Raw genomic sequence first — 12,844 nt, 5'->3', positions numbered from 1 at the left:
AATTGCCACACACTGTTGTGAATTGGTGAAGCCTGGTAGAAGGTCCTGAAACTACACTCTGCATTGTCTGCAGAATTGTTGGGAAGCCACAAGGTTGGTAGACTCAATGCATAGTAAAGACAAAAAAAAAAAAAAAAAAAAAAAAAAAAAAAAAAAAAAAAGATTTCAGGGAAGATTGATTGGGAGGATACCAGTGAGAACTTTTCAAACTGAATTTTGCTGGAGCCTGAGTCAACCAGGCACTGTGCAGAGAAAAATGCAAACACAGTTCAACCCTCATGCACCAAAGTATTGATAAAACATCTAATTGCATAAATGTAAAAAAGAGAAGTAAAACAAGTATAATGTACAAAAAATTAACTTGACCGAGAAGTACATGCACACAAGCACAGGCAGTCAAGCACATACATACAGATCACAAGACAACCACAAAGTGATATTTAGAAGCAGGATGGCCATGGCGACAGCCATTCCACATCGAACAGCAACCCTCGAGTATGCACCAAACCAAAGAATGCATGCATGCATGCATGCATGCATGCATGCATGCACAAAGTCCAGCAGGCAGGAAAACGTGCAGAGGAAGGCAAAAACCCAGGAGTAGTCCAACGTAAGACGGCAAGCATAGATCCATGAACAGGTATGCATGCTCCAGCATCCACAGACAAACCAAGGGGGTGGACTTCTATATGCATTTGACGGCTGTCAAGACCATGTGTAAGCACTATTTAGCATACAGACAGTGAAATGTGATTATAAAATGTAATTCACTTCGATATTTACAGCTTCATAGCAAGAGATTTAGACATATTGAACATTAGGCAACATATTCAGTCACCATTTGCTACATTGTTGTAAGAATTCAGGAACAACTTTCTCAAATTTCACTGCAAGTCACAGGTGCAAGAAATCCATTCATAGAAAGTTTTTAATTGCAGGTCAAAAAATGCATACACAACAAGTTTAAATGATGGAAAATCCTAAATGATTTCCCATAAACAAAACGTTAAAAAGCCTTAAACATCAAACATCACACTTCTCCTCTAAGAGAACTACTGCACAAAGCATCTTGATGTCTATGCAGAATCTTGTATAGCATTTTACTTCCACTTACCCATAAGGCATTAGGAGAACATCCAACATAAAATCCAACAGTAGCTGCACAGTCTTTGGTTTCTCCGCAAGATTAAAAGGGGCGCCAACCTTGGACGGTTCGGCCGGATATTTCATATGAAAAAGGGTGGGTATGAGAAGATGCATGAGGCTGTGGAAAAACCAGTGCAATTATTGCAACATTGACAAGAGTAAGCAACGCAACTACATATGCTCATCTTCGAGAGGCAACAAAAAACTTGTGATTGAGCAAGATAACAATATAGATCAACATAAGCCAGACAAAATGATCCTCTGCTAGAGTGTTCCTTTGTGTTTCTTGCTTATATTGATCTATACTGTTACCTTGTTCAAACAAGTTTTTTGTTGCCTCTCGCACAATTCTGATGATCGACTGAATAGTGGCTTGTCGTAAGAGGTGGGCACAGTCTTGTTATTTACATACAGTGGTTACATCAGGTAGTGCAGCACCAAGTTCCCTGGCTGCCAAAATCTGTTCAGACTACATTACTCCTCTGTGTTAAAATGCTATCTAAGAAAGTTGCTCTAATAACATCCTCTTGCAGGTTCTTTTTCGCACCTGCTTTCTCCCTTTATCATTGTTTTTCAGTCTTCCACTTTCTTTACCTTTGTGTTTTTTCCTCTTATGTTCTGAGGGAAAAATCAGAGGAAAATAATAAGTGCTGGTTGCCAAAAATGAGTGCCAGTGGGCCCCACCTGCAATAACCAGCTCCAATTAAGCAATGGCCACAAATCACAACAAAATCGGCCAAGATATAAAAAGGAGAACTTGGTCTTGCTGCTAAGCAGCAAGGACCACATAATGTTATTTGGAGGACATTTTGTTAACTCAAACCAAGATTTCATGTATGTGGTTTTCATCATGGAATATAAAGCAGGTTATCAAGTAAAATGAGCCATATTAGAAAGATGAAACTACAAGCATAACACCACTAACAATATTACAAGACTGGATACAAAGCATTCCAAGACATCCAGACATGCGCTGGTTGCCTGAAGTTTACACTTAACATTTCCAAAAGTGATCACCACAACAGTACACCACTTTAGTTTTGAAATTTATATTAAGTAGTGCAATATCACTACAGGTAAAAGCACAACACTTTTCGATGCTCTTGACATGAGCAACTTTAATCAAACCCTTCATTATATTAAAGGTGTGTACCGATCTCAGGCCAAAGTGCTCCATCTAGGATGTCACTCCGCTTATCAAGGTATTTCAGTGTAACATACCTATCTTGTTGTGGTTGAGGCCTGCCTTCCATTGCAGTGAGGAGAGTTGGAGCCAGTTCACATTGTTTTTCTACTGGTAAACGAGGGTAGCCCATCTTTATGTAAATGATCGTAAAATTCTAAATGTAAAAATATAAAATCAGTAAAAAAAACTTGATTAAAAGGTAGATTACGTTTTTTCCACTCCAAGTGTAACACTACACAAATGATATAAACCGACTTAATTTAAAGGTCTCAAGTGAGGGGCAGACTGGGAGGTTTTAATCCAATCTACCTGTGCAGAAACACTACTAGACCCTTTCAAACGATAAAACAAATGGGCAGGTTCCTGGCCTGTTCTGGCATCCAGCTTCCAGTCCAGTAATCCAAGAGTTTTTTTCTAACCCCTAGGGCCTACAGCCCGAAAACTAAGCTGGCCACCCTGGAAAGTGTGAAGAAATTTAGATTTCTTTGGTCATAGTTTTGACATGGGACCCGCACGGGGGAGGAACAATCTGGTGCCAAGATGCCTGACCCAATGTCAAAACAGGCAGGTGCCCCCACACAATCCATTTCTCATTCAAGTTTCCAAAAATGTCTCTCAGGTCTGTTGGTTGGTTTTCAGGGGTCGTATATACCACAGCTGACTTAATTTGAAGGAAGTGTTTAAGTTTCCATGATACATTCTGGGAAGCTTTGATGGTTCCACGCTGTGTTTTTGGTCATTTCATGTTCCATGCAATAGTCCCACTCATATAGGTGGGGTATTTTTTGTTTTTATTGACAGATATGTATGAAACAAGGGTAGGAGGACATTTGGTACTAAGTATTACATTTCATTTAATTTTTGGCTTCGAAATATAAATCTGCGTGGAAGTTGAATCACCTGAGGTTATGGATAGCCTTCAATCGAGAAAGCTACAAATAACCCCTATTCCTAAACTAAAATTCTTAGGCACATTTCAAAGATACATAGCTTTTCTCCCTAGTCATTTTTTGCATATTCGATTTTACCTTAAGAATTATCACATTGTATGAACAACAAAGAAAAAAATCATTATACACCTCAGTTGGATTGATGGGTTGGATATCGCATGTTTTCTGACAATCCAAGAAGACTATATTTCTTTGAGACCAGAAGAGAGTGACACACGTTTAACACTATGTAACTTTGGTAAGTCGGCATTCAGCTAAAAAAGTTAAGAGATTAAAATATTGCAACCTATTTCTATTTTTTTCTTACTTTCAATGTTTATTTCAAAGATTGTTTTTTTTTTGGGGGGGGGGGGGGGGGGGGGAACAAGAACCAGTTACACTAATGCCCCCTTGCTGAATTAAATGTTTTGTCTAGTTTTCAGAATAACTATCGTTTTCCAGGTTCACACCTCTTTCTACCTCAAATTCCAAGTAAATAAATACTGACCACCACCTTGAAAAACTGCGGAAAAATCTTTTGGTTTATTCCAAACTCTATTTCTGGAAGAGGGCAATATTACCACAGTAGAACTTTGTTGAAGCCATTTTTAGACAGAAATCACAAACGTTCTTGACAAGCACTTTTTCTCCAGTTTTCAAAAGACAAAAGAAGATGGTTACGTATTGGCAATTTTCGCGATACCTTCCAAAATAAGCCACAACCCCTGGGTACCTTTAGAGTGTGGGGGGGGAAAAAATTAACGAAAAAAGTTATGAAAGGTTAAGGGTGAACGGCCCCATATATCAAGGTATGGCTCAACACCCCAGCTGGGTTGGAGATAACCTCAGCATGTAAGGGGTTCTAGAGTGTAGAACTGTGTGTGTGGTGGGGGGGGGGGGAGGAAATCAAGCTTCAAAGCACATAAAAGATCCCAATAGCCTAACACCACAAAAAAAAAATAATGGCTATGGTTCATGTTCTGTGCCTGCTTTACACTGTATTTTCTGTAGTGTTGTGTGATCATGTGCAGTTGGACCCTTGTGGCCCTCGGTGGATTCCTTACAAAGTTGGGTTATCGGTTGGGCGTTGTCTGGGTGTGGTAAATTCAGTTTATGACGCAATACGTTTGCATGCCGCTCGAGGATTGTTACCTGGCTGTTGGTCCCTGGGGCATAGCGCTTTCAACGGACGCTGCATTTTGTAACCCATCACGCTGCCTGGAAGGTTATTTCCTGCCAAAGGGGAGACTCTGCTGTGACATCGAAGCACTCGGGACTGCGAGGACCAGGGAGCTGTGCGCGTAGCACATTGGCTGCACCTGGCCCTCTTCCCGACTCCTCCTCTATCCCCGCCCCATTCTTCTACATTATCGCTCTCACGCGCTAGCGGGACGCGTGCGGGCCGAGAGCCGGGGCAAAGACCGGGCAAAGAGCGGGCCCTCTGAGGCCCTCAGAGACACGAGGAGACCGGACTGGGGGAACTTCCTATTTGTACTACCCACTAACCGTGAGTCCACAGTCTGATACTGTTAGCAATAACATGGCTGATATTGCAGCTAATAACTCTCCTGCTAAACATGGTGCCCCAAACAAATGCACATTGGTAGACTATTTTAAAAAGGTTATTGTACCCACGGACAAGGAGACTACGCTCGCCGAACGAAGGGCTGAGCGACGTCGCTCCATAGAGTGTATTAAAAATAGGACATTATTGGACAGTACATCTCCTTTGACTTCGTCCCTTATTGTGCTAAGCCCTCCTACCTTGACGCAGGAGGCGTTAGCTATGGACAACGTCCCAGAGCTGTTTAGAACAATTGATTCTACACCCAGTAATTTTAACTTGTTACCAGTTTTAACTACTTTGCCCCCTGCTAGTACTACTATTATTCTTGGAAAGGAAACTGATACTGTTACTATTCCCTCTGAACCTAAGGCTAAGCCGTCTACTAAGAAGGCAGGGAGGGCGCAGGTGTCTAAAGCTCCAAGGCCCCCTCCGCCCAAGAGAAGAAAGAGGTTAGGCAATTTGCCAAGAGGCAATATCAACCACACTGATTTTGGCTAGGGCCCTATGCAAACTGTGGGCATAGCATCGCTGACAAAGGTTCCATTGCCACCATTAATAACACACGACGTGGCCTCAATATCCTCTACTTCCTTGGCTCCTCCCCCTCCTGACTTGTCTCGTTCTCCGTTGCTCCTACCTGACCTAGGTACAATGCCATCACATCTTGAGAGCATCGAGAAATTGATAAGATCTTTTACTTTACCCATCATAGAAAGATTAAAAAACATAGAGTCACGATTGGGGAATTTAGAATCTTTAATCATAAAACACCCGGGGACATGGAAAGATTCCACACACCTACTCCCGCCCCCCCCTATGGATTCAGACGCATCTTTTACGCACACTAGGACTAATGAGATAGGTAGCTCTAATTCTCAGCGTAGGGATAAGCCCACCCACACCACAACTAATCTAAGTCATGGTCAACATGTAGATGGTGAATTAAGGAAGGAAATAGTAAACCCTATCTTAGTAACATCCCTAAAGGAGAAGGGTGAGAATCATCATTTAGCTAGAGCAAGTGACCTACATAGCCATCTAGTTAATTTACCCCCAGAGGCGGTACCATATGTGGTGGTGTTAACTGAAGTTCCGCCTCTGGATAAGGGTAAAAATGAGGGTTATTACAACCTAAAAAATAAAATCGTGCACTGGCTTAGGACAAACAGACCTCTCCCTCCCAACATTAATGGGGAGATATTGCATGTTCGGAGACTTCCTTGGTTAGGTCGCAGAATCAAGGACCTTGAAGGGGATGTAATCATTATCAACTTTAGAGACCCTAGAGCAGTCAAATACATCTTAGACTACCCCTTGGGTTCTACATGGGGGTCTATAAACCCCCGAGTATTATCCTATTTTTACCCAAGATCAATAGTCTCTTATAATGCACACCCCAGGGCTCCAGGAAAAATGGTGACTCACCCTCACCCATTCTTAGCAACACCTGCTCCCCTTGTTCCACACTGCAACATGCATGCACCCAGTTCTGTGGCATACGAAAATGCAGCAGAATGGGTTATGGTTCCACTTGGAAACAACAGAATGGGACCACGAAGGGTGAACTACACACTACCATTTACTCCTCTTGAAGTTGCTAATAGATTTGGGGCCCTATCAGGAGTCGATAACTGCGATTGACTTAGTACTTCTTCTGTCTATGGGCGTAGCACACAGGGGGATCAGGTTGAGGATATGGATCCGATTCCCAAATTGTTGACTTCCTGCCCAAACCATTCTATCTCCGTTGGGCAACATATGCCCTCACCGGCGACTCACACAGTGCCCCTGGAAGACGCTCAGGTGGCCGTAGATGAAATAGTTATTAAACCTTATCGTTCCGCACACAGGGAGGACGGGGTGGAGGTGGAGGGAGGTTGCTCTTCACGAAAGACCAAAGTTCTACAGGGGTCCTCATCTAAAGCACAAAGTGAGTTGGGGGTCTGTGCCCCTCCAAGGATGGAAGAAAGTACCCCGTATGAGGCTTCTATGCCCACAAATAGGTCTATGAGGCCATTAGAGATTCTATCATGGAACGTGGCTGGGCTCCCTAACAAGCTAGGCAATACTGACTGGGAAATTTTTATCAAAGAACATGATATATGCATGTTCCAAGAGACGTGGGCCAGAGAAAACCTTTGCCACCCCGGTTTTGCAATTTTTAACATTCCAGCTAGATGGGGCGGGAAGGGACGCCCGTCTGGAGGACTATCAACATGGATTGCCTGTCATTTAGGCTGTATGGCCGAGGTGGTAGAAACCAATTCACTGGACATCCTGTGCGTGGTCTTGCGTTGGCCCAATGGGGCGGGTCTGAGTCTGGTAAACATATATTCTAGACCAGTCGGAGTTGCGGCCACCTCAAGGTCACTGGAGGATTTAGGGATTTTTCTTGACTCTTTCACCGGCCCAGATACACTCCTGGTCGGAGGGGATTTTAACATTCAGTTTGAACCACTTCCGACTCACCTAGATGGGATTAGCAGTGAGGAGGATGATCTCTGGGGAATCCAAAGTATTGCAGGTCCGCCAGTCAGGGCAGCATCACCCCTCTTATTGCAAGTTCTAACATTAACATTGGCAAATTCACTTAGAGCATGCAATGGTAGGTTCAAGGGGGATAATCCGCCCCAGCCAACTTTTAATAGACCAAGACAGGAGTCCCGGATTGATTACATACTGATCAGACTCCAGGATTGGAAATTGGCATTAGACTTTAAAATTGTCCTAAGGGCTGATAGTGATCATAACCCCCTAATCCTCTCATTAGCTGCAGATGGTTTCCTTAGGACCGAAACTGGAGGAAATAGACTACCTGTCCCCAGTCTCACCCTGTCCAGTAACAGACGAAGACTAAGGTGGGACAGATTACTAGAGAAACCGACCCGTATAAGGGCAATATACGAGCAAGTGGCACTAACCCTGGAAAGAGTGGAGAGTCTCCTCCCTCAACTGTCCTCGCCAGAAGGTTGTTCTTCCCTTGAGGATATCCATCAGACCCTCTGTGACAATTTAGCTGAGGTACTGAATCCTGTGGTCCGGGGCAGGAAACCGAGGAGTGAAAGAGCCTCCTGGTTTAATGCCAGTTGTAGGGGAGCTAAGAATGATCTCCTCCAAGCGCTCAAAAATAAGGAATCATCCTCTGTGATTAGGGAAAAGAGGGTGGCCTACAAGCTCCTTCTTGAAGCTGCTAAAATAGACTGGGACTGGGAGAACTGGACAGAAATAACATCTGCTCTCAAAGTTAGAGATTCAAGAAAATTTTGGCACATAGTCAAACACGGCTCAGCTGAGCCTGTTATGGCAATAGAAGGCAATATTGCACCGGAAGTTTGGGAAAAACATTTCTCATCGCTTTATAGCAGAGCTGGGCAAGACCAAATGGGAACTCCGCCTGAGAGCTTAGTGGTCCCCACCATCGATAATCATACTGAGTTGGGAGACTTTAAGCTGGAGGAATTGGAAAGGGCAATTACTTGCCTTTCCTTAGGAAAAGCGCCAGGCCTAGATAAGATCCCAGGCGACCTCTTAAGGCATGAAGTCAGAATTTGGGCACTATACTTTCTGGTACTGTTCAATGCCATCATTCATGGGATGGCACTCCCTCCAACTTGGCTTGGGGCGGAGATTGTGCCCATTTTTAAAAGGGGCTCACCTTTGCTCCCCGCCAATTACAGGCCGATCAGTCTGATAGACGTCCCACAGAAGCTATTTGCGAGGCTTCTGTTGGATCGACTTTTGGACTGGATCGAGGAGAGGGATGTTTTGAGCCCTCTTCAGGCCGGGTTTCGTCAGAAGACTTCTACCGTGGACCAGGTCTTTAGGCTGTCCCTTCTACATTGGAAAACAATACAGTTGGAGGGTGGCAGCCTCTATACTGTATTTGTAGATTTAAGGGCAGCCTTTGACCTGGTTCCACGTGGTAAGCTCTGGGAAGTCCTGGCGAACGTTGGGATGCCAGCTGATCTCCTGAATATGATCATCCGCCTCCATACAAACACCTATGCTCGTGTGAGGTGCGGTGGGCAGGGTGCACTCTCAAACAAGTTTCCCGTTGAGAGAGGGGTAAGACAGGGGTGCGTACTTGCACCGACCCTGTTCTGCCTCTTTGTCAACGGGGTCATTGACCATCTCAACGGGGTCCCCAATTCGGTTGTCCCGAAGTTGGCGGGAAGGAGGGTCCCAGCAATTATGTTTGCTGACGATACCCTCCTTCTCTCCAAGTCACCTATGGGAATCCAGCGTGTTCTGGATGGTTTTGGGGACTTCTGTAGAGAGCATGGATTGGAAATAAACACCACAAAGACCAAATTCATGGCCTTCAATCCGCCACCCAGGTTCCACCGTATTCCTCGCATTGGGGAAAATGCACTCGATCGAGTGAGCACCTTTGAATATCTTGGTGTTACACTCAACGAGGAATTGGGGTGGGGTCAACATCAGGAGAAAACGAGGTTGAAGCTAGTGCAACATATTGGTGGAATATTAGCAATGGTGGGGAAGAATAGGTCAACCCTTAAACCCATAGGTCCTCCTCTCCATATTTATAGGGTCCAAGCAAGAGGAGCAGTTACTTATGGGAGTGAATTATGGGGTTACAAAGTACTGGACAGCTTGACAAAGGAGGAGAATAGATTCCTCAGGTGTCTAGTAGCTCTTCCTCCGAGCACACCGCTAGTGCCTCTACGACTTGACCTAGGCATTAGACCACTGGAGGAAGAGTTGGCACTTCGCCCCGTGATCTACTGGCGTAGATTGTGGACGGTGCCCGAATTGATTCACTATAGACAGGGTCTCCAGGAAGTTCTCAGCTTCCCAAACTCGGGGAACATTCCCTGGCTTAAATTCGTAAGGAATAGTTTGATGAGCCTAGGTCTAGATGCACTATGGAATGATCCTTGCAATGCCTGTCCTAAGCTTTCCAAAAAGGCTTTAACCAAAGTGTATCATGATTCCAAGGCACCTTTACTCCGACCTTCCAAATCTCTAGGGTCTCTAACAAATCAATTCCTTCTTATGAAGAGTACATACATCTTTGAATTGGCCTTGGACAATGTTTACCCTGTAATAATCAGGAAGCTCTATTTGCAATGGAGGCACGGGTCTTTGCCAATTCGCGCTTTCACTAGTTCCTGGTCCCTGTCGACACCCAGTATTTGCCCGGCATGCAGTGTAAGTGAGGAAACTGAGCTGCATCTTATATTTTTTTGCACGGGTTACACTGAGGCGCGCAGAAAGTGGATTATTCCCATCTGTAGGAACCTGGGCTTCATAAGGTGTCATGAAGCCTTTAGAATCCTTAAGAGTGAAACGGCCGCGCACATTGTGTTTGCAGTGGCAAAATTTTTGGGGGCTTTTTGGCACAAACGGAAAAAATATTTAAAAATGTCAATCTGATCCATGTATGTAATTAGTATGTATTAGCTGTGTGGCTGCATCATTTTAAAGATTTTATCTATTGTTGTTAAATGTTTTATACTGATCTTATGTACTTTTATGGAGTTACTCCGAAATAAAGTTTTCTTGAACTTGAACTTGAGCATGCAGAGAATAAAGACGTGTGTTACAGAGCTTCATGGTGGCAAGGTCATTTGCGTGCTCCAGAGCTGGGTAGGGAGCGATAACTGGCGACGAGAATGGGATACATGCTCCAAAAGAACAGGACTGCTCTCCCTGAGAGTTTGCAGATATCCAGAAAACTGCTAGTGTGTGCCAAATGTGTACAAAGAAGCAGTCTACGGTTGGCGTATGTGGAGTTAAAGAGCCACTCTAGCTCTTACAAGGCCCTCAAAGAAGTTAGCTCTACAGAGGAGCACAGTCAGAAAGCCCCGTAAGGGCAAAGGAAGAGATACCGTGCCACAGCGTAACACAGAGCCATCATAGATACAGAAAGAAATGCTAAAGACAACGATAACCAGGTACAATGCACAAGGTTGATAGCAGTGACGAACAAATGCAAAAGACAAAACTGCTACTCAGAGTTAGGATAGAAGATAGCGCTGTATGACATCAGCCTCGGCGCAATGACCCAGATGTAAGCACAGAGCTGATGCTTAAAGAAGGTGCAGTGAGGAGTGACCAACGTCGGGACAGCATATACTATCAATGACAATAAGTTCCAACACAAGTTCTAATGCTGCTGTGTTTTTGAAACCACCACTTCTCTTCAATGCTGCCAAAAAGCAGAATACTGGTGCCAGATGGCCTGCATGGATCGAAACTGTTGAGGACTTCATAGATGTTCTAGAACAAGTAGAGGACTAAAACATAATCAAATACTTAAAGAACCTTGCAGGTGATGGAGTGAAAGACATGATAAAAAATAAATAAAAGGTCACCAGCTGATGCCGTATCTTACTGTCAAATAAAAAACGTTGGATGGCAACTTCAATCCAATACCTATTGTAAAACTATGAAAGGTAAATTTCAACCAGGCAAGACAGCAAGCTGGTGAAATGGAGGAGTTTGTCGAAAGATTTGATACCCTAATTCAAGCACTGCCAGTTCAGTTAATTCAATTTTGAAGAAGCCATGTGTAGCAGGAATAGGAAGAGGTCTCACATCAGTCCCAGATATTTTGTAAGGTATATTACTAGTGAAAAAGAAAATGTGAGGCACAACACAAATAGGGATTGTCTGAACCATCCAGATTCTTCTTCCAACGTCTTGAGGACACTTCTGTTGGTCAAAGGACACCCTCCGGAAACGAGACAAAAAAGCCCTTTAGCCAATGACTCTTTTTACACAATAAAGAATCCTCAAGACTGGGCTAAGATTAGTACTGTCTCAGGTACTTAGTTTTGCAATGCGTGGGTCAAGTAAGGTTCACAGAGTAGGATTTTTATCTTGTTTTCTTTCTTTAGTTTGCCCAAGTGACAGAGTTCACTAGCTTCCAGTGATCCCCTTCCCCTCCCTGCATTGGTACAACCCAAGCCTGCCAGGCGAGTTTTAAACACCCACTAAATAACAAGAAGTAGTAACCCACAAAACCATGCGCTGGATACCCAGCTGCGGTATTTGCCTGAAACCGTGACTCGACCTCAGAGTCACAGCGGTGTTGTTCTGGTTGCCTTCCCGAGGGTCTCGAGCTGGCCTCTTCCTCCACCACCAAGTACTCCTTCTCCCCTGAAGTTTGTAGAACGGCTTGCACCTTGCCTGGTGCTTCCTCTGGGTCAGCGGCTGTCTCCCTCCTCCGGACCTCCTCTGTCCCTCAGCCTGCTGATGTTCCCCCGCCTTCGCCCACGCAGCTCGGTGCTCCTTCTTCCGCACCTCTTTGCTCCTCCTTCCGGGCTATGAATGGCTATGGACACCGTAAATGGTGGGTGCAGTTCAACAACTAGAACGCAAGTTTGCGTGTCAGTCATGCCCATGGGGTACCCGCCAGGACTACTTACGACACAATTTCCTGTTTGCCGATCACACCATGCGTCTCAGAGTCATCGATAGTCGCCTCTTTGATTCGATCAGATAATGCATGCTAAGAGAGACGCTCAGTCTAGAAAAGGTACTCATGGCTGCGAGAGCTGAGGAACGTGCAGATTGACAAGCTGCTGACATGGAAGCTGGAACAGCCCAGAATGAATCAGTTTGAGCATGAAAAGTAAGCATAAACACATTGTCTCAGATGAAAAAGAAATTCTGTTTCCGATATGGATTCTCATTTCCACACAAAAGTAAATGTCCCACCAATGGACAGATATCTCATAACGGTCTGCAAATCGAAAGAGAAACTAAGTGCATTATGACAAGATGTGAAAATAACACCAGAAAGTTTCAGAAGCATTCTAGTCATGCCCAAAAGCCAAATGACAGCATCAATTGAGGCAAGTAGACTAAACTAAGTTGATCGTCATCAACAGCACTGTGAAGGAGATGGATATGCAATGGGGAGGTCAACTGCAGAACGACGTGCACATGTAGGACTGGCTGCTTGCAAAGAAGAATACTAGTCCAAGAGAGCCCGCCATGTGAAGCAACCTAACACATTTGGACAGAGCCCCAAGATCACTCTAAAGG

General features: G+C 44.4%; 1 protein-coding gene across 2 annotated transcripts in view; it reads right to left on the bottom strand.

Annotated features, from left to right (window-relative positions):
• The window catches only part of ECPAS (Ecm29 proteasome adaptor and scaffold), an 819,497-nt gene that overhangs the window by 736,034 nt on the left and 70,619 nt on the right, over positions 1 to 12,844 (bottom strand). For both annotated transcript variants that reach the window (XM_085641278.1, XM_085641277.1), the window contains exons 4-5: positions 2,368 to 2,486; positions 1,115 to 1,264 (exon numbers count right to left, since the gene is read on the bottom strand). In XM_085641278.1, the coding sequence (XP_085497404.1) occupies positions 1,115 to 1,264; positions 2,368 to 2,486 (269 nt within the window). The remainder of the gene's footprint in view (positions 1 to 1,114; positions 1,265 to 2,367; positions 2,487 to 12,844) is intronic.

Source organism: Triturus cristatus, chromosome 2_2 (assembly GCF_964204655.1).
Source record: "Triturus cristatus chromosome 2_2, aTriCri1.1, whole genome shotgun sequence".
NCBI classification, from domain to species: domain Eukaryota; kingdom Metazoa; phylum Chordata; class Amphibia; order Caudata; family Salamandridae; genus Triturus; species Triturus cristatus.
Note: the sequence above shows the minus strand (reverse complement) of the source record. Positions and strands in the feature narration are given on the sequence as shown.